Source organism: Anolis carolinensis, chromosome 4 (assembly GCF_035594765.1).
Source record: "Anolis carolinensis isolate JA03-04 chromosome 4, rAnoCar3.1.pri, whole genome shotgun sequence".
NCBI classification, from domain to species: Eukaryota; Metazoa; Chordata; class Lepidosauria; order Squamata; family Dactyloidae; genus Anolis; species Anolis carolinensis.
In genome coordinates, this window is record NC_085844.1 from 177,871,814 (window position 1) to 177,899,373 (window position 27,560).

Sequence of the window (27,560 nt, forward strand, 5' to 3'; positions counted from 1 at the left end):
TGTTTTCCATGTCAATAAAATATATTTCTTACCATTATGTCAATTTAAAGAATCTTAATTCAAAACGTAAGTAATAATTGCCAAGTTTGAAAGAACTATCAATGTGTGGTAAGTATATGTGATGAGCAGATAATACAAATCACCAAGTCACACCAAAAAGTTAAAGTACCATACTGTATCAACTGCCACTTGTTCGACTAGTACTCTATGCTAGTATAACCAATGGGCAGCAATACTTTGCTGGCACCAGATATTCACTGCTACTGCACATGAGCAGATTTAACATAGTAGCTATTAAGCATGCCACCAGTATGAATCTGATAAATTCATCCTTGTGTCCTTGAACCTTCTGTGTGGCTTTAAAGCAAGGTGGTCTTTAGTTCATCTGCAATATGGCCATTGTTTAAAGTATTGTTTATTTGAATCCCAGACAAATTGAGATGGCCAAAGCCCTTCTTATTGATGCTAATTATTATTTTAGTGTTCTTCCTGGTAAAAACTGCTTCTTTTATAAAGGTATTATAAAAAATAACATTAACAGGTACAAAAAATGTGTTTTATTCTGATAAGTTTTTAAAATTCAAATAGCCACCAGAAACCTAATATTTAATCATTCCTCCAGATTTACTATTTTATAGCCGTGAAAGGAAAATACAAAAATAGATTCATGTTAAATCTTGATAACAAAATAATTTCCTCCTCATACCCAAGTTAATATAACATTGAATACATTTAGTTAGATTTAATTTCTAAGAAAGAAAATGTTGCCAAATATGAATAAAACATTTTAAAACGGTTTAGACATATTCCTACTATTCAGGGACTGTCTATTTCTTCATTCATATGTATGCATATTTGTTGAAATAATTGTTTTTTAGAGGATAACTGGATCATCGGTTGTAAGATTAAAAATATTGAATGAGACAAATGGATACTGGTCATGGACATTTATAAAGACGAGTCAATGACCGAGATACATTATGGTCCTCTACAAGAAGAAAGCCTTATGTCATTTTCAGATTTTGATTTTGAAATCGAGTCTCCTTTTAGCTGTGGAACATCACTAAATGTACACTGTTTGTAATTATGACATCCTGGCTGAGTTACAACAGGAACCAATTCTTCTTCTTTTGGGATAGTGGTAGGCATATTTGAAACCTGGTCTTCTACCGTGATTTCGGCTAACAAGTAAGGTTGTGAAGAATCTGTAGTTTTCTTTAGCTGTGGTTCTGTATCACTAGAAGTAGTACATTGTTCTTGATTACCACATAAATAGTCTGGCTGAGGTATAACAGGAAACATTTCTTTTTCTTTTGGAGTAGTGGCAGATGGATTTGAGACTTGATTCTCTATTGTGATTTCATCTGAAAAGCTCAGTTCCGGTGAATCTTTTGTTCTCTTTAGCTGTAATAATAAATCACCAGAGGTACACTGTTCTTGGTTATCATGTGAAGATTCTGGTTGAGGCACTGATTCTTTCCCTTTTACAATAGAATTGGGTAGATTTGTAAAGCTATTCTTTGTTTTAATTTCATCTGCTGAGGAAGGTAATGAAGAGGAAAGATCACCTACATCACCACAGAATGATCTTATGCTCTCATTGGACCGAGAAGAAAACACATACGCTCTGGATTTTACAGTCAAACCATGATGATCATGTGACATTCCTGAACTGTCTTCTGAATCAGAGTTGTCATATATTTGTTTCACAATAATGAAATCAGATTCCTTTATGGAGTAAGCTTCAGCAGCTGTAACAAAAAGGTTAGTATTGTTAATTAGAAATGCATGAATTAAAAATAGTTTTATGTATTTCTTATGAACAAAATTTTACTGTCATTGATTCACACATATTTTTGAAGAAATTATATAGCCTGCTTCTCCTGCGGTATAAGGCATTATTTATTTCATTTGTATAATCATACGTATCTCACATCACTGGCCCCCAAAGTACTAACAAAACAGTAAAAAAATCAAATCATATTATAAGAATAAACACTAAAACAACAAAATACGTTCAACTAATTTAGCAACAACACAGCAATATGAAAATGGTTTGGGTCTACCATACCTCTGGTACCAGCTATACCTGTACCAGCTTACCCACACCCTAAGATTTGGTAGCGAGAGAGGCCCTTCCTTATGACATATTTATGGTGAAGGGGGTCATGTAAGAGGCTGCCTTAGCTTCCAAATTGTGGATCACCTCACTCCATGTAATTCACTTTCCCCTTTCTTTTCTATCTTTCACATTTAATAAAGACAGAGGGTTTTTATTTTGCCTTATCAGACAGATAAAGCTTTTATATAATTAGTTTGCTTTATTGACTCAGCCCCTCTATTTTGGCTGTTTTCTATGGTTGGTAATTAAATATCAGAATGTTTTATTTCTTGTAAACCATGCTCATTTCAACTATACTAATATATCATAACAAAAACCTCAGGAGCCTACCCTTAGGTTACTTGTAATATACACCATTGCCTTTTTACCATGAGATCCCAATCAAGGCCTTAAGGCAGCCGCAGACCATTTATTTGGAAACTGTGTTTGTTGACTCCCTGGCAGCAAGTGACTATGATTAAAGATCCCAAACTGCATATTCTGTCTGGGCAGAAAATGCTTTCAGTTATACAGGAAGAATAACTTTTGTATCTTTATACTGGCCTCGGGCATCACGAAAAAGCATACAATTTACAGAGTAACATTCTTTTTCTTTTAATTTTTAATTCACATTGCTGCATAACTTTAACCTCCCTCGTTCCAGTCGTCCTCATTTCCTAATTCTTTCTGTCATCATTCCCTATCTATCTCTCGCCACACATCCCCTTGTTCTCTCTCTCAACACCTTCCACTCTGGAAGCCTTTCTACATGTTCTAAAGGCTGATTTACTAGGGAGCTTGGAGACAAGACAGCCAATTAACCCTTTTGTTACCCATATACATTTTATGCTCATTCATGTTGTTACACATCATCCCCGGAGTGTGGCTTAGGCTCCTTGTTTGGAGGCTTTTAAGCAGAGGCTGGATGGCCATCTGTTGGGAGTGCTTTGAATGTCATCTTCCTGCTTCTTGGCAGGGGGTTGGACTGGATGGCCCGTGAGGTCTCTTCCAACTCTATGATTCTATGACTGAAAGTGTGTGCATAATTTTTTACTGTGAAGTTTCATTACAATTAATCCTAATTATAGGTTACACAATTATAGTACAAAATGTACAAACGTACAAAAAGTTTCTCACAAGCCTTTCATTTACATAAAGCTGTAAACCAGAAGAGCATGGACAATCGATACTTGAACAAAAGCTATGCAGACTACTGCAGCAGAAACCGTTAGAAAAAGAACAAAGTCACAGGTATCCATAAAGTGTTGATTTAAATAATGTTCTATGCATTTTGAATACAGCTCTATATTGGAAACAATGAAGACATTGAGAACCTAGCTCTAGGAACAATAACTGTTCAGTATTTTAACTTGAGAAGCTTCTTATATTAGATCTTTTTGTGAACTCAGTCAACTTTCTTTAAAATCTAATTATATCTTGAGGACACTTGACTATGCAGTTCCCCAATAAATTGAATCCTGGAGAAATGATAGTACGAGCCGTAACAGGGGCCATGTGACTAGTTTACAGATTTGGTGGCAGAAACTACGAAACCTGCTCTACACAATGGATGAAATAATCTGAAATTGTCACTGCTTTGTTTGTGCAATTTAGATTCAGCAAGAAAGTTAGCATTCATGCCTTAAACCGCTTTGGACAAAGGAAGATTACACACAATGAAATAAAAGTTTATTTATTTACTTACATTTATGTCCTCACTCACAGATCCTCAATATTAAAATGTTATACAGATTGCGTGATATATAGTGTATAAGGCAGTCCCCGAGTTACAAACATCTGACTTACAAATGACTCATAGTTAAGAATAGGAGTGAGACAAGAGGAAGTGAGAGAAATCTACTCCTAGCAAGGGAAATTTACTCTTGGAAGAGTTATCATGGAAAATGGGTATCTCAACTGAAGCTTTTTTCAAAATCTAATTATCATGGGGACAGAAAGTTATGTGAAATCTTCTGAACAGGGACACAGACAGCAAAATAAAGACCACATGGATATTAACCCTTCCATATGCTATCCAAAGTTTGTGTGTGTGTGTGGCTAGAATTACACTAAAAAATGTAACTTACAATTTACAAACGAATTAAACTTTAGAAAAAAAACCTACAGAACCTAGAACCTATCTTGTTTGTAACTTGAGGACTGCTTATATTGTACTGCTAGACAGATATTTTTTCAGGTTTTTTTCATTTTGTATTCTTTTTAGTATTTGAAAAGAAAATTTCTGATAGTACAATCACATTTATGCATAACCAAATAGGATACACACCTTTATGTCAATGCAATTAAGGACACTCAATATTTAAATTTGTGTTAGCTGAGAATATGTACAAGATAATTTCATGGCAATAATTATGCCAATATCTATTAAGATCTAGTTATACTGAAAAATATTTTGGAGCTTATGTAATTACAGTTCACATATTTACTCCCTTTATTTTATAAGGGCTTTCAGCTCATTTTCAGTTTGTAAAAAAATAATTACCTGTCACTGATGCCAATGCTGTCTGATTTCTTCTTGATCCCTATCACAGATAAATGATCAAAGCACTGATATCATCATCTTTAAATGCAATCTATAACACAGTACTTTATGATAAAGACATTCCTAATATTTTGTCTTTTAGCTTGTCTTTTAACAATACGATAAAAGATTCTAATGAACATGTCATTGTTTTTAGAGAGCCAACATGATATAGTGATTTAAATGTACTATGATTCCGGAAACAAACATTTGGTTTTCCACTCAGCCACAAAATTCCAATGGGTACCTTGGGCAAGCCACACTCACAATCCCAGAAAAGACCATGACAGGTTCACCTTAGGGTTACCAAATTGGAAATGATGTGAAGATACAACAACGAAATTGTTTAGTTACAGACTAGTACTAATAATGTTACCATAGAACTGTAGCCGGAGATATTCATAAAATAATTTTCATTTGTTTCAGTCCAGGTAGATTTTTTTTAAAGCTGACACAAATTACACACTTTTAGTCTTAAGTTACCTTAAGTCAGCCATGACCTTCTGGCAAACAAACTAGTCAAATGTGGGCTAGGCAAAACTACAGTTAGGTGGATCTGTAATTGGCTAAGTGAACAAACCCAAAGGATGCTCACCAATGCATCTTCTTCATCCTGGAAAGAATTGACAAGTGGAGTGCCGCAGGGTTCCATCCTGGGCCTGGTTCTGTTCAACATCTTTATTAATGACTTAGACAAAGGGTTAGAAGGCATGATCATCAAGTTTGCAGACAACACCAAACTGGGAGGAATAGCTAATACTCCAGAAGACAGGAGCAGAATTCAAAACAATCTTAACAGACTAGAGAGATGGGCCAAAACTAACAAAATGAAGTTCATCAGGGACAAATGCAAGATACCCCACTTAGGCAGAAAAAATGAAATGCAAAGATATAGAATGGGGGATGCCTGGCTCAACAGCAGTACATGTGAAAAAGATCTTGGAGTCCTCATGGACAACAGGTTAAACATGAGCCAACAATGTGATGCGGTGGCTAAAATGGCCAATGGGATGTTGGCCTGCATAAATAGGAGTATAGTGTTTAGATCCAGGGAAGTCATGCTACCCCTCTATTCTGCATTGGTCAGACCATACTTGGAATACTGTGTCCAATTCTGGGCACCACAAATTAAAGATGTTGACAGGCTGGAATGTTTCCAGAGGAGGGCAACTAAAACGATCAAGGGGCTGGAGAACAAGCCCTATGAGGAACGGCTCAAAGAGCTGGGCATGTTTAGCTTGCAGAAGAGAAGGCTGAGAGGAGACATGATAGTCATGTATAAATATGTGAGGGAAAGTCATAGGGAGGAGAGAGCAAGCTTGTTTTCTGCTGCCCTGGAGACTAGGACACGGAACAATGGCTTCAAACTACAGGAAAGGAGATTTCATCTGAACATTTGGAAGAACTTTCTCACTGTGAGAGCTGTTCTGCAGTAGAACTCTCTGCCCCGGAGTGTGGTGGAGGCTCACACATGTATGGCAGTCTTTCATGGCTAAGATGGGAAATGATTGTATGGTTCATATGGTTCACATAATGTTTTGTTGGCTCAAGTATCCATGAACAAAAACTGTCAATCTCTAATTCCAAGATAAAGGATGAAGAATGTAATATAGCTGTTTCAGATCCCAGTGTGGCTCCTTATTGTTATCAATAATCCACTGGAAACTTCCTGGCTTGAATATTGCATATTACACAGTGGGCATCATGTTATACTGTACAAGCAAAGTGTAATACTCCACTTGGGACTGTCACATGTGGTCCCCTCCACCCATAGTCCTTACCAAAGGAAACGTCAGAGGTTGAAAACATATTTCTTGGGAGAACCTTGACAAGCTGGCACTGTGTAGGCTCCTCCCTCAGTAAGCTCCCAAGGAAAGAAACCACCACATGCAGGAAACTCTTGTCAAGGGACATCTTAGGCAGGGAGAAATTGCTCTTTAGGAAATTCGGGAGGTTGTTCTCTAAGTCTTATTTTGACTTTGATGTCTGGCCATATCATAGCGGTCTGCAAGGCCAGTAAGGACTACGAACAAAAAACACATGCATATAGCCTGTTGTCAAGCAGCTCCAAGCATTGCCAAATGTCAGTTTTTAATGGTGAAACTGAAGAAGTACCTTGTGAAAAGCTATTTATCTACGGGCTAATTATTCTCCCTTCCGGATCTGCATTCTTCTAATTATCTGAGAGATGAGTTAAAAAAATTAATAAGCCGAGTTTTAAAGAACATAAATTAACAAAGTCACAGTTCAAAGTGACTATAAGTGGGGACTCCGCTACTGGCATCCAAGAACTGAAAGAGGCCAATAAAAGCTATTAAAACATGGAAGATTGAACTTAGTAACAACTACACGTTTACAAAAAGCTAAGGATTGTTTCCTTTATATTGTTTACCCTACTTTATAAGCCTTTGAAATTAGCAGGAAATAAACTCTTAAAGAGAGCTAGAAAGATCTTTACTGCAGTCCATCATGTGTTTAATCAAAATTGAGGCAAAAAACCCCTGATATTTTAGATCAAAAGGTAATTCAAGAAGATTTCAAGGCAAATGGCTCTTAAAGAATTGAGAACATTTGTGGATAAACAAGAAAACAAGTTTTAATTAATTGAAGATGATGAGAAAGACTTTTTCAGCTGATATGAGATATGTAATTCTTTGGAAAAGTTAACTGGCGAACTCAGTTGAACCAGAAATCAGTGGAACTCGAACTTGGGGTTCACAGTCAGGTTGAAATGGTAGAGGAACAAATAGACAAACAGGAGGGAATTTTAGGAGTACCACATGGATTTTAAGGAGAGAGCGATAATTTAATGGGACTTTGTAGCCTTCCAGCAGAGCAGAAAGAAGTCATTCATGTCAAAATGCCCTTAAGTTCTAGCTTATTTCTTGAAAGTTCCACATAAGGTTTAGCTGGGAGACTGAAAAGATCTTTTGACCAGATTCCTATTTGGCCAAACAGAAAAACCTGCACAGAGACATGGTAGATAACTTTGTAACATCGCTGAATAGTGATTTGATTCTAAATCAAGGATGAGATACAGAAATAGGATTGACAAAGACTTTGAGGCCTTCCAGCAGAGCAGAAAGAAAAAAAAAACATGACACAGAGAAGATGAAGGACTATGAGAATTGCTAATAAAGACATGTGAATTAGCTGAGGGGCAAAATGACTAGGGCGACTAAGAAGAAATATCTGTCCAATTTTAAGAAAGATTGGGATTTGCTTTATTACTTTGTTACAATAATAATGATGAGAGCATTTGTCAATTGTGAGATCCATGAATTAAAGGACTGTCATTAAAAGTAGAAGTGTGACTATATAATATCATTTAATGGAAGTAAATTAATAAGAGATATAACCATCAGATAAAGAGTGAGAGGTTAATAGACTGGGTTTTTATCTATTACTTTTGTATTTTGTGCGTGTTTATTCATGTGTTCCCTTTCTATGTTTATATTCTCTACTTGCGTGCTTAATTGTGTTGGAACTATAGGTTAAATGTAGATGTATAGCTTTTAAAACATATAACCTTAAAAACTTTTTGTATGTTCTACTCTTGTGTAACCATGTTTCTTGTTTTTCTGATCAAAAAATATTTTGAAAAAAGAAAATAGAAACCATTGCTTGGCTGGGTGCAGGTGGAAGGAGCCTGGCTAAAATCCATTTGAGATCCAGGAAGACAATGACAGTTTTTTTCCCCTGGGTGGACATCCTTCACCTTTCTCCAGTCACTAAATGGTCATGGAAACATATTCCTGTCCTCTGCAGCTGTCTTCTGGTAGGACAAGGGATGCTGCTCAAGCAGGCATTCAACAATCCCTTCTGCAACATCTCCAAAAGGAAATAAATTGGCATAATCCCAGATCATGTATGTTGTCAAAATTGATTGATCCAATATGTTAAAATGTATTCTGTGGTTTAAGTTTTTTTTTACTTTACTGTATGCACATACAATCCCAACATGGATAAGGATCAGCATATGCAGAAGATAAATCTCTTGCCTCCATCTGGATTGTGTTTCCTGCGGTCTATTGCTGACAGCTACACAAATCTACTGAAGTGATACAAATATGTTAGGGACTAAGGAAAATACACTGGTTTCAAAATGCTGCACAAGGAAACATTCTAATCACTCTAAAGAAATGTCACGTATATTAATACACTTGGGCATCATACTTTCACCTATATACAATTCTGTGCATCATACATTCATTTCCTATAAATATACAAATATTCTATTTTACCTGTGATTGTGCTAAATGAAACCTTTGTGAAACAGAGATAGGTGTGGAACTTTGATTTTCAACAGGTTTTGTATGTTTTTTTGGTTTTCTATTTTTCAACTTTATGTCAAAAACCCGACCAAGCTCCCTGAAATACATTAAAAGCAACATCTATTAGAATCAATGACTGTGAGGAAAAGGCAACAGTAAAGGCAGTCCCGAGTTACAAACATCCGGTTTACAAACGACTCAAAGTTAATAACGGGGTGAGAAAACACGAAATGTGAGAAATCTACCCCTAGGAAGGGAAATTCACTCCTGGAAATGTTATCATGGGGAAAAGATGTCTCCACTGAGGCTTTCTCACCAATCCTTGTTTCCACAGCAAGTCATTTTTTTCAAAATTATCGCAGGGACAGAAAGTGAGATGAAATCTTTTGAACAGAGGCATAAACAGCAAAACAAATGCCACAGAGTTGTTGACCCTTCCCTATATTATCCAAGCTTGCATACACACACATGTCTGGAGTTACACATAATGTACCAATTCCAACTTACACATAAATTCCAGAACATATCATGTTCTTAACTTGAGGACTGCCTGTACCTAATGAAATATTTGTATTGCAACACTGCTTTATACAAGTCTGGAAGAGTAATGTTCTTCATAAAAGCCAGCAAAATTAAAATGGCTGTAGTGGAATTGTTTAAATGTGCAAGAGAAATATTTTCTAGCTGGTAGCACAGTGTCATGGTTTTCATCACCCCTGTAGTGAATGGCTGTGAAGACAGATTCTGGGTTCAGGGTGGCAAAGTTTTTAAGTGGTTCAAAATCAGAATGAAACTGAAAACATGTGAAGTTTCTTAAGGGTGATGTACAATTCAAGATGGTGCAACAGACAGTGCAAGCTGTGATACAAGAGACATTTGGAATAAACTATCAGCAGTCAACCATTTCTATAGGGAAACATAGCTATTATTTAGCTGTCAAAACTTGTTATAAAACATTGCCATGAAAAAATATGGTGCAGTTAGTAATCTGAAGGGTAGAATGAAAACCTGAAAAGGTCTGTCTATGATGTGATGAAACTTATAATGATGATGATAAATAGAAGTATGTAAATATGTTCTTTTAAATCTAAGAAAGTAAACTGGAGGAAATAAACTTTAGGTAGGTAAAGGTTTTCCCTTGATGTTAAGTCCAGTCGTGACCGACTCTGGGGGTTGGTGCTCATCTCCCTTTCTAAGCCGAAGAGCCGGCATTGTCCATTGACACCTCCAAGGTCATGTGGCCGGCATGACTGCATGGAGCGCCGTTACCTTCCCACCAGAATGGTACCTATTGATCTACTCACATTTGCATGTTTTCAAACTGCTAGGTTGGCAGGAGCTGGGGCTAACAGCGGGCGCTCATTCCACTCCCGGTATTTGAACCTGGGACTTTTTGGTCCGCAAGTTCCGCTCAGCGCTTTAACACACTGTGCCACCAGGGGCCCCAAAAATAAACTTTAGCCACATCTGAAAATGTTAAATTGCAATGAAAGACATCAGTTCTCCACATCCATGGGTTTTACACCCACAGATTTAACTGACCATGGTTCAAAATATATATATATATACATACACACATACACACACACATTTTTTTCCACAGATTTGAGTATCCACAGAGTCCTGGAACCAAACCCCAGTGGATAGAAAGGACCCCAGCATAATTCATGGTTCCAAGGTTAAAAAATGAGATGAAAGCCAACATATATTTGGAATGGCAGGGTACATGTAATAGTTTCTGATCCTTTTAAAGACCAGCATGCCTCTTCTTTCTCTCTGATGTCTGAATCTAAGCAGTGGATAGATGTTGATATGATTATGGCTTTAACCATTGAGAACATTTTTAACATTTGGTGTTAAAACAAACCAGTCTCACTGAATAGCAAGCCTTCTACTTTGATACAGCAATCAAGTTAGAAAGCTGTGGAGCTAAGCAGTTAACACTTCCACCTTTTTCTTTAGTGCAAGTGATCCCCGGTACAGGGGGAGATTGCCACAGGAACCTCACTTTTGCCTGCAGCTGGAGAGATCATTCACAGGAAATAGGAACATCAGTCAACCCAGGCTGTGGCACAGCTGGCTAGTAACCAGCTGCAATAAATCACTACTGACCAAGAGGTCATGAGTTCAAAGCCCGGGTCGGGTTAAGCCCCCGACCATTAAATAGCCCGGCTTGCTGTTGACCTATGCAGCCCCGAAAAACAGTTGCATCTGTTAAGTAGGGAAATTTAGGTACGCTTTATGCGGGAGGCTAATTTAACTAATTTACAACACCATAAAACTGCCAGCAAAACACGAGGAAAGGAATGAGGAAGTACAGCCACTAGTGGATGGTGAAGCAACAGCTCCCCTTGTGGCCAGAATCATGAAGCTGGAAAAATGTTAAATGCCTCTGTGTCTGTCTATACTGAATGTTGTTTGTCTGTTGGCATTGAATGTTTGCCATATATGTGTTCATTGTAATCCGCCCTGAGTCCCCTTTGGAGTGAGAAGGGCGGAATATAAATACTGTAAATAAATAAATAAATTGTCAGGGATAGTAAACTTCTAAGCCCAGAGTCAAGGAAGCCTTACAACAGGCAGTAAAAACAGGTTTAGACAGATATGAACTCCTTCTGTACTTATCATGAACCCTGTGATATAAACGGATACTCCTAGGGATGTTTCTCCACCTCTTCTCCTGTCAATCTTCTCTCTGCTCTTCCCTAGAATGCATCTAGGGATCATCTACACTGACCTATTATCCCAAGGGGGGGGGGGGTGTCAGCTCTGTGTTAACAAAAGTAATGGATTGCTCCTAATTATCACAAATCTGTAGCAAACAACTATGGGTCTCTTTAAGCAGTTGGGCCGGTTCCAAATATATTTTACATGACCATCCCCAGGAACACAGGATGACACTTATCATTCCCCATATTTGTTGTAGGAGTGACCGCAGGCATGGCATGCCTAGTATCTATCATTTGTTGCCTGAAGAGACATTGGCTGGGGTACCAGGAGATCGGAGAAAGAGGGGAAGGAGGGGGCAGTTCCCCCCCCATGCATTGCTCTGGTTCCCTGACTGACATCATTCCAGGTGACCAGAGACAAACACTAGCCATATTGTACTCATTGGCTGCCACTATCACGAGAATGGGAGCCAAACAATAAAATTGGCCATCTACTGCTGCTGGATGGTCAACACTTCTTCCTACCTCCACAGCCGCCAAAGGGCTGGCAGTCAAAACCATCCTGGATCTTATCGGGAATTTCACACTTCAGATTGGCCCCAGGATAAAGTGTCCATATAGAGATGCCCCTGAATAACTTTCCTATCTTAAAATGGAGTTCCTATAATGAAGCTGTCAGTTGGTTTTCTCATTTGTGTCTTTGCACATTAATCAGGATCTCTAACCACTCTAACTACATATTCTATCAAAGGAATAGAATTTTCACCAAAGAATTGGTGCAATATGGCATATCCTGGTAAATTATGATGGGCCATATTTCACCACATGGCTAATTGTGGTAGTAATGCATTTGTACCTGCCCAATAAGGAGCCCCCTTGTCGTAGTGGGTTAAAGCCTTGTGACTTGAAGGTTGGGTTGCTGACCTGAAGGCTGCCAGGTTCGAATCCCACCCAGGGAGAGCGCGGATGAGCTCCCTCTATCCGCTCCAGCTCCATGTGGGGACATCAGAGAAGCCTCCAAAGATCCGGGCATCCCCTGGGCAACGTCCTTAGAGACAGCCAATTCTCTCACACCAGAATCAACTCAGGTTGCTCCTTACACGGGGGAAAAAAAACCTGCCCAATAGTATTTCGGCCTTTATTTCTAATAATAATTTATTATTAAATAAATAACTATCAAGATCATACGGTGATTATCTGGGATCAATAAAAGGATTTAAACATTACAAATAGATCACATATAACCATCACAGTAATATACAGAAGTCATCTTTCAAATATTTTTAACAAAATGAAATAGTAAAACCTATTTTAAACCTACCTTCTTTTATCAAACAGGTAACAACCTGTTAATGCCAAAGCAAGGAAAGCTATCCCAAAAATAGTAGCAACTGCTATAAGAGCAGAGGTTAAACGCTTCAGAACATCTAAACAGAAAAAAAATTAGTTAGCATAGAAAAATTATGCACCCAACATTATACTTGGAACGTTAAAAAAACATTAAAATTCCTTCAGTATCCTCTTAAGTACACATCATCAATTCCATATGATCAAACAGAAGTCTGTATGCTCCACAGCAATTAACCAGAGTGAAAGAAAGCAAGCTGAAGTGAAAGGATAGTTGGGATATAGTGACATATACTTTTACCTATCTTCTATTTTTACCAGCTTCTATTTTTACTAGCATCATATTTTTAAAAATTACACAATTCTATTTGTATTCAGAGGTAAATAACACCAAAATTGATGTTTCATCTTATTTATAAATCAATTTATCAAAATGGTTTTGACCTGAATCCCCTTTGGGGTGAGAAGGGCGGAATATAAATACTACAAACAAACAAACAAACAGCTTTTATAAAGTTACACAAAACTAAATGCTTTGGAAGAAAAGGCACCTTTTACACAATGCACAGGTAAGTTGAATCAAGAATATCACAACTATTTCTTCCTGTGTAAATATGAAGTGGGAATGCCCTTTCAATGCTGGTGCCTACCATTTAGATTTGTGTAAGGTATTTACACTAAAAAAAATTAACATTTAAAAAAATCTAATTATCAAGTCTTTTTATATCAACTGAATTTTAACTTATTAATCTAACTATCCAGTCTATTAATTATTATAGCCTTTATTCTTTGAAAATACAACATTTATATCTAGAAGAATCCCAAAATAAACATACCTACAGGTACTGGTACAGATCCTCCTTGTGCTGATCGTTTGGTTCTTTTAACAACCAATGGACTATTAGAAATGTGTTTACAGAGAAATATATCTTCTGTATCAAGATGCTTTCTTACCATATGGGCTTTCAAACTTTTAATTCTATATCTCTCCTGGGTAACATTAGAATATTTTTTTCCTCTCTGGGAGGAGTGTATGAGATATTGCAGTGTGTTCATCATAAGAACTGATGGTTTTGCTGGATTGACTTCTGAATTAAATTTTCCACAGTATACTTCTATAGTTATCTTAATAGTTGGAAAGGCAGGATGTATTACAGAAGGTTGCATTTGCACTTTTTTCCATTTTCCAATTAGTTTTTTATTTCTGTACATTTGTCTTCGAAATGTGAATATGTCATTTCCTTGAATATTAGACATGCTATGTGTTGAGAACATCTTCTGTACATCACTATTTCTTTGATAAGTACATGCATGCACAAACAGACACCTGTGGTTTTCATTCATGTTTTTTTTAGCTAGCATTTTCTGTTTCCACACCTTCATCATTTCTCTGTTGGGAAAGCTTGTGGTCCATTGAAAACTTTGACATGATAACACATAATTTCCAAAATCCATATATTGGCCTTCTTTCTCTGAAATAACTTCTTTTAGTCTATCAGTAAACATTCCATAATTAATTTTATCAAAAGCATTTCTGTTTTCTTTAGAATATTCTTTGCTATGATCTGATATTTGATCATTATATTGTTTATATTTTTTCATTTGCAGCATGCCTGTGTTAATATGTTGTTTTAGCATTCGTACTTGATTTAACTTTAATTTCAGAATGTTTTCAAAAACTTCCTGACATTTTAGGACAGCATCTAATATAAAATTTGCTTGAAGTGCTAAACAACTCAGTGATGACACAGTTTCTATGTATTTATTTTCAACACATATATGTGATTCCTCAATTCTTTTAGTGTCAGGTTTAATTCTAACATTAACTATACTGTGGCATTTCATTTTCAATTGAAACCTATTATTCAAAATTGTATTCCACATTTTTCTTGACTGTCCCCCTTGAATATGTTTGTTTGTTTTTAGATGCCTTCTAGAAATGTGTGTGCATCTCCTTGCAATTAGATATAATTTTCTTCTAGAAGGAATTACACGTTTTAGCATGTTTGTTTGTTGACAGTTCATATAATCATTTTTTCTAGGTACTTCTAAATTTCTTTTGAAACTTTTCAAATTTCTGCTGCTCCTTCTCAATGTTGATTGATTTAAGATCACGTTCACTGATGTTTTGTATGCATAATTTTTAACAGTTGTGATTGATACTTGTTGATACTTCACTCCATGTCCTGCAACAAAGCAAACAAAAATTATCTTCAGTTCAACACTCAATCACAAGATTACCCCTTCCAGCAAATTCTTTAGCATGGGGTTTATCAATAGTTCACTAGTATTACTTCACAATAGTTTACATATTTAAAACTATTTGTTATTTACTTACTTAATTTCTATCTTACCTTTTTCCCCATAGGGACTCAAAGCAGTTAATATGATACAACCCAATAAAATTTTTAAAAGGTAAATACAGCAATTAAAAGCAATTTTAATTAGAGAGGAGGGAGCAAGCTTGTTTTCTGCTGCCCTGCAGACTAGGACGTGGAACAATGGCTTCAAACTACCGGAAAGGAGATTCCACCTGAACATTAGGAAGAACTTCCTCACTGTGAGAGCTGTTCGGCATTGGAACTCTCTCCCCCAGACTGTGGTGGAGGCTCCTTCTTTGGAGGCTTTTAAACAGAGGCTGGGTGGCCATCTGTCGGGGGTGCTTTGAATGCGATTTCCTGCTTCTTGGCAGGGGGTTGGACTGGATGGCCCATGAGGTCTCTTCCAACTCTACTATTCTATGATTCTATTATTCTAATTACATATTTGTGTCATTGATACAAAATACTGTTAAAATCCAATTAAAATTATATTTAAAATATAAACATTCTCACAAAATCCCACCCACAACATGTGAAACATGGACCATCTACAAATGTCACTCCCAACTTCTGGAAAAAATTCCATCAGTGTTCAAAAAATTCTGCAAATCTCTTGGGAAGATAGGTAGAAAAACAGCAACATTCTGGAAGTAGCAATGACCACCAACATTGAAGTGACGATTCTCCATCCTCTACTTTGCTGGACTGGCCACACTGTCCTAAACATCTGATCACTGTCTCTCAAAAGCAATTACTTTATTTTCAACTCAAGAACAGAAAACAGAATGTCAGTGGACAACATTAATGCTGAGAACTGGGAAACCCTGGCACTTGAACATTGTAACTGGAAGTCAGCTATTACCAATGATCTTGTGTATTTTGAAAAGGCATGAATACAGGGAAAATGTCTTCATAAAGAGATTATAACAGCTCCCTTAACCTCCTTTAAAAAACAACTAATAACTTTCTTATGTGCTCAGGGGTATAAAGATGAGGAGGCTTCATATGTTATATGGAGTACTCATCCTGGTTGCTGGCAGTAGTTAATTTGATAGTTAATTTTATAATTTATAATTTTAAACATATTTTGCTGGTCTGACTTCTCCATTTCCTTGATGGATTACTACTGAATTGTAAATGTTACATGTTATAATGATTCTTATTTTTGGTTTAAATATGGATCTGTGAGGGTATTGGGTGGGATGGTTATTTATTTGTCTTTCTTTTGTACGGCAATGAATGCTTGCTGACTTTGTTTCTCACTGCTCTGAGTTCCTTCGGGGAGATAGGACGGTATATAAATAATAATAATAATAATAATAATTATTATTATTATTATTATTATTATAGTCACTTACATTTCTACTTCCAAGACTCTACCTTTAGAAGACATACATGGTCACAAGTGATTGCTTACGATATGAATGTAATAGGTTAAAGTATTAGGCTGAGGCTTTGGAAATCAAGCCCCACTGCATCATGAAAAGTCACTGAGTGACTATGAACCTATCACTGTTTCTTAATCTGACATCTATGACACAGTCTCTAAGAGGAGAAAGTGAGGAAGTAGAGAAGAACCACCATGAATGCTTCCTTGAGCTTCCTATACCAATATATTACTGAGGCCACATTAGTTAGAGCCCTTTCTGTTCCAGATATAGCATTCTGCTCATTACACTTGGAAATGTACCATCCAATTTTGGAGTGCAGAATACTGCATTACCAAATATATTGGTTACAGTAAATAAAGAAATGGGATATTCAAGCCTCTTAATAATATTCATCTGTCTCTATTAATCTGATTCAGGTAAGTCATCTTTATTACTGTATAAAATTCAGAGTGTCTTTAAAAAATACATTATAAAATATAATGCAGGGGATATTATAAAAATATGTTGGTCTGCCCACCAGAGCCACAGCTCCAAAGGCCATGATATCCAGATATGTGAAACTGAGGAAAATATACTTGGAGGCCTTAGGGGTATGCATCTGAGGACATCTTGATTATTTTTTTACCTTAATTATGCGCCCATCTACAGTAGAGTCTAACTTATCCAAGCCTCACTTATCCAAGCCTCTGGATAATCCAAGCCATTTTTGTAGTCAATGTTTTCAATATATTGTGATATTTTGGTGCTGACTTCGTAAATACAGTAATTACAACATAACATTACTGTGTACTGAACTACTTTTTCTGTCAAATTTGTTGTATAACATAAAGTTTTGGTGCTTAATTTGTAAAATCATAACCTAATTTGATGTTTAATATGCTTTTCCTTAATCCCTCCTTATTATCCAAGATATTCGCTTATCCAAGCATCTGCCGGCCAGTTTAACTTGGATAAGTGAGACTCTACTGTACTTGAAATCTGCAGGGTCATCTCCAGTCACTGGGTGGCAGACTTTACCAACTGATGTATAGCTTTGTATGTATAGTTTTAGGACACGTATAATTCAAAGCAAAGAATCTCGCCCCAGACACACAGTAGGCAGAACCCTTTTGCAGCAAACTGTAACACACACCATGGCAGCAGGACTGTCTAGGAATCATAACAGTACTGACTTCAAAGATGGAGCAGGCACAATGTGTCAAGTTTTGATAATGTGTCAGGACTTGAGTGTAATATGTATTTTAACCAGTGGAAATAATAATAATAATAATAATAATAATAATAATAATAATAATAATAATAGCCTGCAGAAGAGAAGACCGAGAGGAGACATGATAGCCATGTATAAATATGTGAGGGGAAGTCATAAGGAGGGAGCAAACTTGTTTTCTGCTGCCCTGGAGACTATGACGCGGAACAATGACTAAATTACGGGATAGGAGATTCCACCTGAACATTAGAAAGAACTTGCTCACCATGAGAGCTGTTCAGCAGTGGAACTCTCTGCTCCGGAGTGTAGTGGAGTCTCCTTCTTTGGAGGCTTTTAGGCAGAGGCTGGATGGCCATCTGTCGGGGTGCTTTGAATGCGATTTCCTGCTTCTTGGCAGGGGGTTGGACTGAATGGCCCATGAGGTCTCTTCCAACTCTATGATTCTATGATTCCACATAATAATGATGTTATTGAAGGCTTTCATGGCTGGAATCACTGGGTTGCTGTGGGTTTTTTGGGCTGTATGGCCATGTTCCAATAGCATTCTCTCTTGACGTTTCACCTGCATCTATGGCAGGCATCCTCAGAGGTTTGTTCAGGGGTCTGTGTTGTAGATGTGTGTATTGGTATGCAGTTTTACTTTAACTCTATGTTGTGGGCGGGACTGCAGACCATGTGATCAAATCTGGGACTATTCAGACCTGAGACTCCATTTTAGAGAACAGATGCCATTAGACTCTCAGACTGTACAGCTGCGATTAGACTCTGAGAGATGCTTTAGACTGTTGATTCTAAGACAGATGCCCTGTGTTATCTGCTCAGAGAAACTACTTCAAATCTATTTGTAACTGGATTAATAAGCAATGTACCTCTATACCGAATATATGAAGTTTGTAAGTAAACCAATTACAGTAGAGTCTCACTTATCCAACATAAATAGGCTGGCAGAATGTTGGATAAGTGAATATGTTGGATAATAAGGAGAGATTAAGAAAAAGCCCATTAAACATCAAAATAGGTTATGATTTTACAAATTAAGCACCAAAACATCATGTTATACAACAAATTTGACAGAAAAAGTAGTTCATTACACATTAATGCTATGTAGTAATTACTGTATTTACTAATTTAGCACCAAAATATCATGATATATTGAAAACATTGACTACAAAAATGCATTGGATAATCCAGAACGTTGGATAAGTGAGACTCTATTGTATGTTATTTTAACAAAGACTACTTTATTTTGTCTCTTGAGAGCATGATTTAAACTAAGATGTTTTGAGGGAGACTAGATGTTTTTTATGCAACTGAAATAACACTTCTGAAACTCTGCTGTATTTTTGTGCATTGGCATATTCTCTGTTCCTAACAGATCAGAGACAATAGTTTCAGTCTAATTGAAGAATTTGCCTTGCATCAATATTACTCGATTTATTTACCACTAAAGAGAAGATTCACTTTTTAGTCCTTTTCTGGAAGTCATGCCTTTCAAAAGCTTATGTGTCCAAAAGGTTATGAACACCTTTTCTCAAAAGAAGTAGCCTCCCTTTTCTGTGCTCATGCCCTTTTCGAGTGAACTCCATGTTCTCACCACTAATCTCTATGAGGAGCCTTCTCCAGCTCCACTGTCACCAGATGACTGCTGCGTACATTCAAATTTTTTTAAATTTAAATTTTAAAAAAATGACATAATATATATTTATGTACTGTATATGAGGCCCCTAGAACCACAAGAAACACAAAAAAACTGTTAATACCCCATTCTCAAATTGTCCCCCTTAAAATCAAATTGCCCTCCTGTGGGGGGGGGGGGGAGTGCCCCACATTGGGAACCAGGGGCCTAGACAATCCTCTTCCAAGAAAACTGAAGTTGCCCAACTCTTGAGACTTGAAAACCCAAACAGAATTTATTTCCCGGGCACCAATGCAAGTACATTGTCAAATAAGTTTTGGTTATGACAAAAGAACAGGTTTTTCAGCAGTCTACATGGTTAAGATTTTTCAAGTGCCAAATGGGAACTGTTAAAATATATTTGTAATCAGCTAACTCTGCCAGAATATACCCAAAACGTGAAGAAGGCAAGTTACTTGATTTGAAAATGGAGGCATAAAATCATTTGGCAATTTTCTGTGGATGTCTTTGGGGTGTCTCATGATTACAATGTGCTTTGTTCTCATATAATTAAGTTCTGTGACTTTCTCTCTGTAGCTATGACAAATGGCATCCATTGAATGTATTAGGAATCTCGACAAGTCCACATCCATAATAAAAGCATTCTTGTTCACTTTCATATTTTAAGGCAATTCCTGTGGATGTGAAGGCTTGAATCTACCTTTGATTTCAACTTTGAGGGAAATAGCTAAAATCGGCAGTCATTTCCCCACATTTATTTAAGTGCTACATGGAAGGGCAAGATTTGTCAAAAGGTGTCGAATTCATACAGTTTGATACCACTTTAAGACTATGAGATCACGGGAGTTGCAGTTTGGTGAGAAACCGGCACTTTTTGGCAGAGAAGGCTAAAGATTGTGTAAAACTACAGCTCTCAGGATCCCATAACAGTTGAAGTTTCAAACTGGACTGATTCCACAGTTTAGATCAGGCTTAGGCAAACTTCAGCCCTCCTGGTGTTTTGGACTTCAACTCCCACAATTCCAAGCAGGTCGAAGTTGGCCCATGCCTGGTGTAGATTTATATAACACAGTTTTATTAATTGAACTGCAATATATGAGTCTACACTGATCATTATATGCAGTTTCATGTTGCATTATATGGCAGTGTATTTTTTTATTTTGTATCAAAAGCATTGCATAAATAAGTATAAAATTGATAAAAATAGAGGGAATACAAGTGGTTAAATAATTTTTGACCAAAAACGGGCAACAGCAACCAAATTATCTGTAGCATTAAACAATTCTTCCCCTGTGCATGAGGTAGGGCACTGTGGACAAGCATATATACGGACAGAGCTGTTTGTTCTGCTCCACAGTAGCACAAGGTGGAGGATTCTTCTAGGTAGTGCCATTTTGCCAAGTTGTCTTTTGATCTGCCCACTCTGCTTCTGAGTCTGTTCAGCGACTTCCAAGTTGCCCATTCTTGGTTTGTCCCTGGAGGCAAGCCCTCGAGGGGGGCCGTCCACTTGGAATTTCTTTGTTTAGCCGCCCAGAGGGATACTCTTGCTGTTGCTGGGGGAATGTTAAAGAGTAGTGGTGGTTCTTCTTAATTTGAATCTACTGGGAAGAGGCTGATAGCCATAAAGTGAATGGCTTTCACAGTATTCAACCTTATTTCTCTCAGAGTTGGCAGCAACTTCCCATCGCACATCAGGAGTGGGAAGCAATGCCTGCTAGCTTGTAGAGTTCAACAGGTGTTAGTTTAAGTCAGACATCCTGTGATTGCTCTGTATGTTTCGTTCAGTGCTATATATGGCAGTGTAGATGAAGCCAGACTAATATTTGTCTGTCCCACCAATGCTCTTAACTCTGTCAAGGCTGTGAGCCTTTCAAGGTCTGGCTCCACATCTGTGGAATAGTCTTCCTTTGGATCTCCAGCTGGAGGGGGATCTTATTTATTTATTTGCGGTTCTTTTATCCCGCCTTTCTCAACCCCAGAGGAGACTCAAGGCAGCTTCACAACATAAGCAATGCCTTTAAAAACATAGTACAATAAAAGCAAACACATCATTAAAACAATTAAAAGCAATAGAATCCATACAAGTTAAACCACATGAACCACAGGTGTAGTCCAGGGCCATTCCATAAGTCAGTTACACATCTTTTGTATCTAATTGTTGCACTAGATTTTCAAAGGCTTGGTCAAAGAGCCACATCTTCACTTTTTTGTGGAAAGTCAGGAAGGAGAGAGCTGATCTAATTTTCTGGGGAGGGAGTTCCATAGCTGAGGGGCCACCACCGAGACGGCTCTGTCTCTCGTCTCCGCCAATTGCACCTTACCAGATGAACTTAAATTCTGAGATGGTTCATAGATATATGTTCGACAAGTAAGCTGGGCCAGAACCGTTTCTTTTTTTTGTAAGTGATTTGAGCCTTTTGAGGTTTGAGCCTTTTCTCTTTGACTCAGGATGAATGTTTATGGTTTTTAAATGTCTATGTTTATATTATATTTTATTGATGTTTCATGTTAACTATGTGTTTAATTGTTGATTTTATACTGTTTTTGATATGTTGGAAGCTGCTTTGGACCCCGTTTTGGGAGAAAAGCGAGATATAAATGACAATGTATTATTATTTATTATTACTCATCAGATTAAGCTTCTTAGTCAAGCATGGGTAAACTTTGGTTTTCCAGGTGTTTTGGACTTCAACTCCCACAATTCCTTAGGAATTCCTTAGGAATTGTGAGAGTTTAAGTCTAAAACACCTGTAAAAGCCAAAGTTTGTCCATGCCTGTTCTAAGTTGTGTCTGAGGCTGATCAGATGGGTAGTGTCTGGCTGGCGTTGGGGATTTCGTTTCATGTATAGAAATTGTGCGAGTTGAAATCCAAAAACACATGGAGGGCCGAAGTTTTCCCATGCCTGGGTAGGTGCACCCCATGGCTCAACGGAGCCCAGACCACGAAGACGTCATTATTTTCCTTTCAAATACGAGAAAGGTGGCGCCTGACTCCCCGCAGGCCTCAGCCCACCCGGCCCTTCCCGGCTCTCCTCACCCGGCCGAAGCTCGCGCAGGCGGCGGGCGAGGGCGGGGTGCCCCGAGGCCGGCACCAGAAGCAGCAGCACAGCCATCGCCAGGGCTCCCACCCTCACCATGGCTCTCCCCCGCGCGGCAGAAGTCTCTCCCGGGGCGCCATCACGGCTCTAACGGCTCTTCGAGCAGAAGGAGGCGAACGCCATACAAAATGGCGCCAGAAGCCCTCGCGGCGGTTGTAGAGGGGCGCGCGCGCGGAGAAATTGGCGGGCTATCGGCGCGCAATGGGGGGGCGCGAGGGGGGGGCGCGGGGGGCGGGGCATCGCCCTCCAGCGGTTCCAGAACGTTGGCACTTGTTTGTCAGTGACGTCCGACCATTTCGAATCCGTGAAAGGGCCTCCGTGGTGTAGCGGGTTGAGCGGCGGACTTAGGACCCTCATCGTTCCGAGTTCGAACCCCATGTTCGGACATTGAAAGTCCCTGGGTAACCCTTTAATATACCAGTCTCAAAATAAGACAAACAACTTTTCTGAATAAGTTTACGAGGCTAAAGCCCTTGTAAAGCTACAACTCCTACAATTCCATTGCATTGAGCCAGGGCACTTAAAGTGGCATCAGTTAAAGTGGTATAGATGAGGCAGGGGCAAACTTCAGCCCTCCAGGTGTTTTGGACTTCAACTCCCACAATTCCGGTAGGCTGTTAGGGATTGTGGGAGTTGAAGTCCAAAACTCTTGGAGGGCCGAAGTTTGCCCATTCTTCATCGAATGTTCAAACCTTACACTATGCTGTTTTGATGTATGATCTTTATTATTATTGCCTGAGCCCATCAGCCACTGTTTTTCCCCCCCGAATGGGCCCATAGTAGACTAAGGAAGGTGGTATAGTCTTGTCCTCCACTATCAAATTGTCCCAGCTCATACATTCCTTTTTCATTGTTTGTTGATAATTTGAGTGAGAGGATACTAACCCCTAACATAAATACAGTATTTGAAAATCAAAGATTAATGTTACTTCTGGTAGTCTTATAAAAAAAACAATTCTTTTTTTTTACAACTAGCCTAGGTACCCCATGATCATAGAATCATAGAGTTGGCAGAGACCTCACGGGCCATCCAGTCCAACCCCCTGCCAAGAAGCAGGAAATCGCATTCAAAGCACCCCCGACAGATGGCCTTCCAGCCTCTGCTTAAAAGCTTCCAAAGAATGAGCCTCCACCACACTCCGGGGCAGAGAGTTCCACTGCCGAACAGCTCTCACAGTGAGGAAGTTCTTCCTGATGTTCAGGTGGAATCTCCTTTTCTGTAGTTTGAAGCCATTGTTCCACATCCTAGTCTGCAGGGCAGCAGAAAACAAGCTTGCTCCCTCCTCCCTATGACTTCCCCTCATGTATTTATACATGGCCATGATGTTTCCTCTCAGCCTTCTCTTCTGCAGGCTAAACATGCCCAGCTCTTTCAGCCGCTCCTCATAGGGCTAGTTCTCCAGACCCTTGATCATTTTAGTCACCCTTCTCTGGACACATTCCAGCTTGTCAACATCTTCCTTCAATTGCAGTGCCCAGAATTAGACGCAGTATTCCAGGTGTGGTCTGACCAAGGCAGAATAAAGGGGTAACATGACTTCCCTGGATCTAGACACTGTACTCCTATTTATGCAGGCCAAAATCCCATTGGCTTTTTTAGCAGCCGCATCACATTGTTGGCTCGTGTTTAACTTGTTGTCCATGAGGACTCAAAGATCTTTTTCACATGTACTGCTGTCGAGCCAGGCGTCCCCCATCTTTGCATTTCATTTTTTCTGCCTTGCATTTGTCTCTGTTGAATTTCATTTTGTTAGTTTCAGCCCATCTCTCTAGTCTGTTAAAATTGTTTTGAATTCTGCTCCTAATGCCTAGGTTTGGATTTTGTAAGGATAAACATTAGAAGGAGTCATTCTTTGGTTTTTATTTTAGGAATGGACCTATTAGAAAATGCAGGTGAAGTACAACTCTCATCATCCTGGGTCAACTGGGTCAAAACCCACCTGTACTTGGTCATGTTGGGTATAGGTGTCAAATGTGGTCTGGATCCATCATCGGTTGAGTTCACAGTGCATTTTGTTTATGGGTGGACTATAACTCCCAACATCCAAAGTCAATTCTCTCTAAATCCCACCAGTACTTAAAGTTGGCCATGTTGGGTATGTGTACCAAGTGTGGTCCAGATCCCTTGTCAATTGGATTCAGAGTGCTCTTTAATTGTGGGTGAACAACAACTCTTGCCAAAAATATTAAAAATTAACTAGATTTTTTAATTTAAAAAATATGAGTCAAGCACGGCAAGGGTTAATTGATGCAATGACCCTGCAAAGGTTGCAGTTCAATATCAGCAGATGTGCCTGTAGCTTAGTAGGTTTCAGTGAGAGAGAAGGCCCCAGTGTGAAGGAAGACCTCGGTGTGAGAAGCTTCAGTGAGAGAAGCCCCAGGTTGAAGGCCTCATGTGTGAAGGCTGCTGTGTAAAAAGCTACTGTGTGAAAAGCTACTGTGTGAAACTCCTGTCTAATTTTGGTGTGAGAGGAGGCTCTGTGAGAGCGAAGCTGTTTATCTGCATGAGAAAGAAGCCCAGTGTGGAAGCAAAGAAGGAAGTATAAATAACTTTATTTGTGTTGTGAAAACCTTGTTTTTGAAAATAGTGCAACCATATTATTTTACTACAAAGAAAAGCCTCCAAAGGCAGAGATAACATTGGTCTGTGTGTTTTTGTTCTTTTTATAACTTTTGGCTACTGGTGCTAGGTCATGCTGCTGCTAATAACTTACTTGGCTATATGTTTATGGGGAGGGCCTTTTGTTAATAAGCCCATTTGCCCAACAACTCCCAACACCCAGGATCAATTCCCCCCAACCTCGCTACAGTGTTTTCTGTCAGTCATGATAGGTCTGTGTGCCAAGTTTGGTCCAGATCCATCGTAGTGCTCTCTGCAAGTGGGAGCCATCCTGGAAAATACATACAAACATACATACATACATACATATTTAACTTTTATTTATATAGATATGCATGTGCTTAAAGCAACACACACACATAGATATAATAGGCCAATAATCCACAGTAAAATATACAATTAATAAAATGTAAGATGAATAACCAAAATTCAATTTTTAAAACAGTTAAAAAATAGTACAACAGTAAAGTTAAATCAATATTAAATAAGTATATTATAGTGATAAAACCCAATATAAAATGGCAATCACTTTTAAAACTGAGACAACATCCTAATATGTCCTTCAGTCTCTTATAAATAGCCCAATGGTACCCTCCACCCAATTCAGATTGACATTGCAGGAACAGGAGCAAACTTGTCCTGCCAAAGCATCTTTCCAGCAAAATGGCCTCAGGGAGGATGGAATTACGCAAACTTCAGCAATGACTTCTTCCTGAGGAACGGCGTGAACAAGATTTCAACCCTTATATTATTATTTTAATTGTAAAACTAACTTGTATGAAGAAAATAACATGTCTGAAAAGCTAAAGGACCAGACTGTGGAAGTAGCATATCAAACATATTTAATAACAGTCTGAGTTTGGTGCAAGGAGAAATTATTCATGCAGGAAAAATACCACCAACCCAACAGGAAACCTAGCAGTCCCTAAAGAAAAGCCAGTACAAATATCTCCCTTTCCCAGTCCCATGCGTTCAAAAGAACAGGCAGTAATTCATTGTGGCCCACCATATTGACACAGGCGATTTCCCCTGCTATTTTTTGGATTTCGTCCCAGTTTAGATTCTTAAGATGTGGGTAAATCTTGCATATAAGAAGGACTCAGCTCTATCTTGTACAGTCTTTATTTTATTTTTATCCTGTCTTTCTCACAATATAGAGAGTGAAAGTAGCTAACAATATGACCCAATGCAAACTAAAACAATTTAAATGAATTAAAATATAAATATAAAAATTGTAAAAATAAAAATAAACATTAAAATATTAAAATGGATTACAACTCTACACACGTCCCAAAATCACAGTTATGCCACAATATATACAGTATTAGCGAATCGTATTGTGTATTATCAATATAATTGAGGTACAGTAGAGTCTCATTTATCCAACATAAACGGGCCGGCAGAATGTTAGATAAGCGAAAATCTTGGATAATAAGGAGGGATTAAGGAAAAGCCTATTAAAAATAAAATTACATTATGATTTTACAAATTAAGCACCAAAGCATCATGTTTTTCAACAAATTGATAGAAAAAGCAGTTCAATACATGGTAACGTTATGTAGTAATTACTGTATTTGTGAATTTAGCACCAATGTAGTAACCAATGTAGTAACCAATGTTACTACAAAAACATTTACTACTAAAAGGCAGGCTACGTTGGATAATACAGAACATTGGATAAGTGAAGGTTGGATAAGTGAGACTACTGTACGTTCTCAATCTTGACTAGGAACCTCCTCATACATTGGCTTTTACACACTTCTAAACACTTTAAAGATGGAGTCCCATGGAGCCCATCAAATGACGCAGGAGTTCTTCTATGGGTCTCATTTGCGATTCCGTTTTGGAAGTGTTTAGAAATGGAAAAGTTTTGAAGTCATGGAGTAATAATAATAATAATAACTTTTTCTACTCTGCCTCCTTCGCCCTGAAGGGACTCAGAGCGGCTAACATGGGGCCAAGCCCAGACAATTACAATAAAACAAAATAAAATAAAATACAAACATGACACATGTCATCAACAGGTAAAAATATTAACACAGTAACATAATAAAATAGTCAAATAGTAACAATAACATAATAAAACATAGTATAAAAACAGGACAGGAATTAAACGGGGGAGTGAAAATTATAAACCCCATGGGTGAGGTAGGTAGATAAAGTGCTGCATTTATTGAAAAACTTGGGGTGGGATAGACAATGAAGTTATTCTCAACTGAGGGATGGATAAAGTGCATCAGATAGACAACTGAATCTGAGACAGGACCTGTCATGGTGATTAGTTATTCATTCTTCAAAAGCACACTGGAAAAGCCAAGTTTTTAAACTTTTCCTAAAGGCTGGCAGGGTGG

At 38.1% G+C, this 27,560-nt stretch overlaps 1 protein-coding gene across 3 annotated transcripts; it reads right to left on the reverse strand.

Moving 5' to 3' along the window:
• Window positions 1–542: 542 nt before the first annotated feature.
• LOC103278698 (uncharacterized) lies at window positions 543–22,790 on the reverse strand. Of its 3 annotated transcripts, none has more exons than XM_008109570.3 (6): window positions 22,626–22,784; window positions 13,770–15,119; window positions 12,908–13,013; window positions 8,888–9,014; window positions 4,605–4,644; window positions 543–1,751 (listed from the first exon to the last, which is right to left on the reverse strand). In XM_008109570.3, the coding sequence occupies exons 2-6, from the start codon at window positions 14,956–14,958 to the stop codon at window positions 979–981; spliced, it is 2,235 nt and encodes a 744-aa protein (XP_008107777.2). In that variant the 5' UTR covers window positions 14,959–15,119; window positions 22,626–22,784; the 3' UTR covers window positions 543–978. The 3 variants fall into 3 exon arrangements, with proteins under 3 accessions (XP_008107777.2, XP_008107776.2, XP_008107778.2); XM_008109569.3 differs by having other exon boundaries at window positions 22,529–22,784; XM_008109571.3 differs by lacking the exon at window positions 4,605–4,644 and having other exon boundaries at window positions 22,529–22,790.
• Between the last annotated feature and the right edge of the window lie 4,770 nt (window positions 22,791–27,560).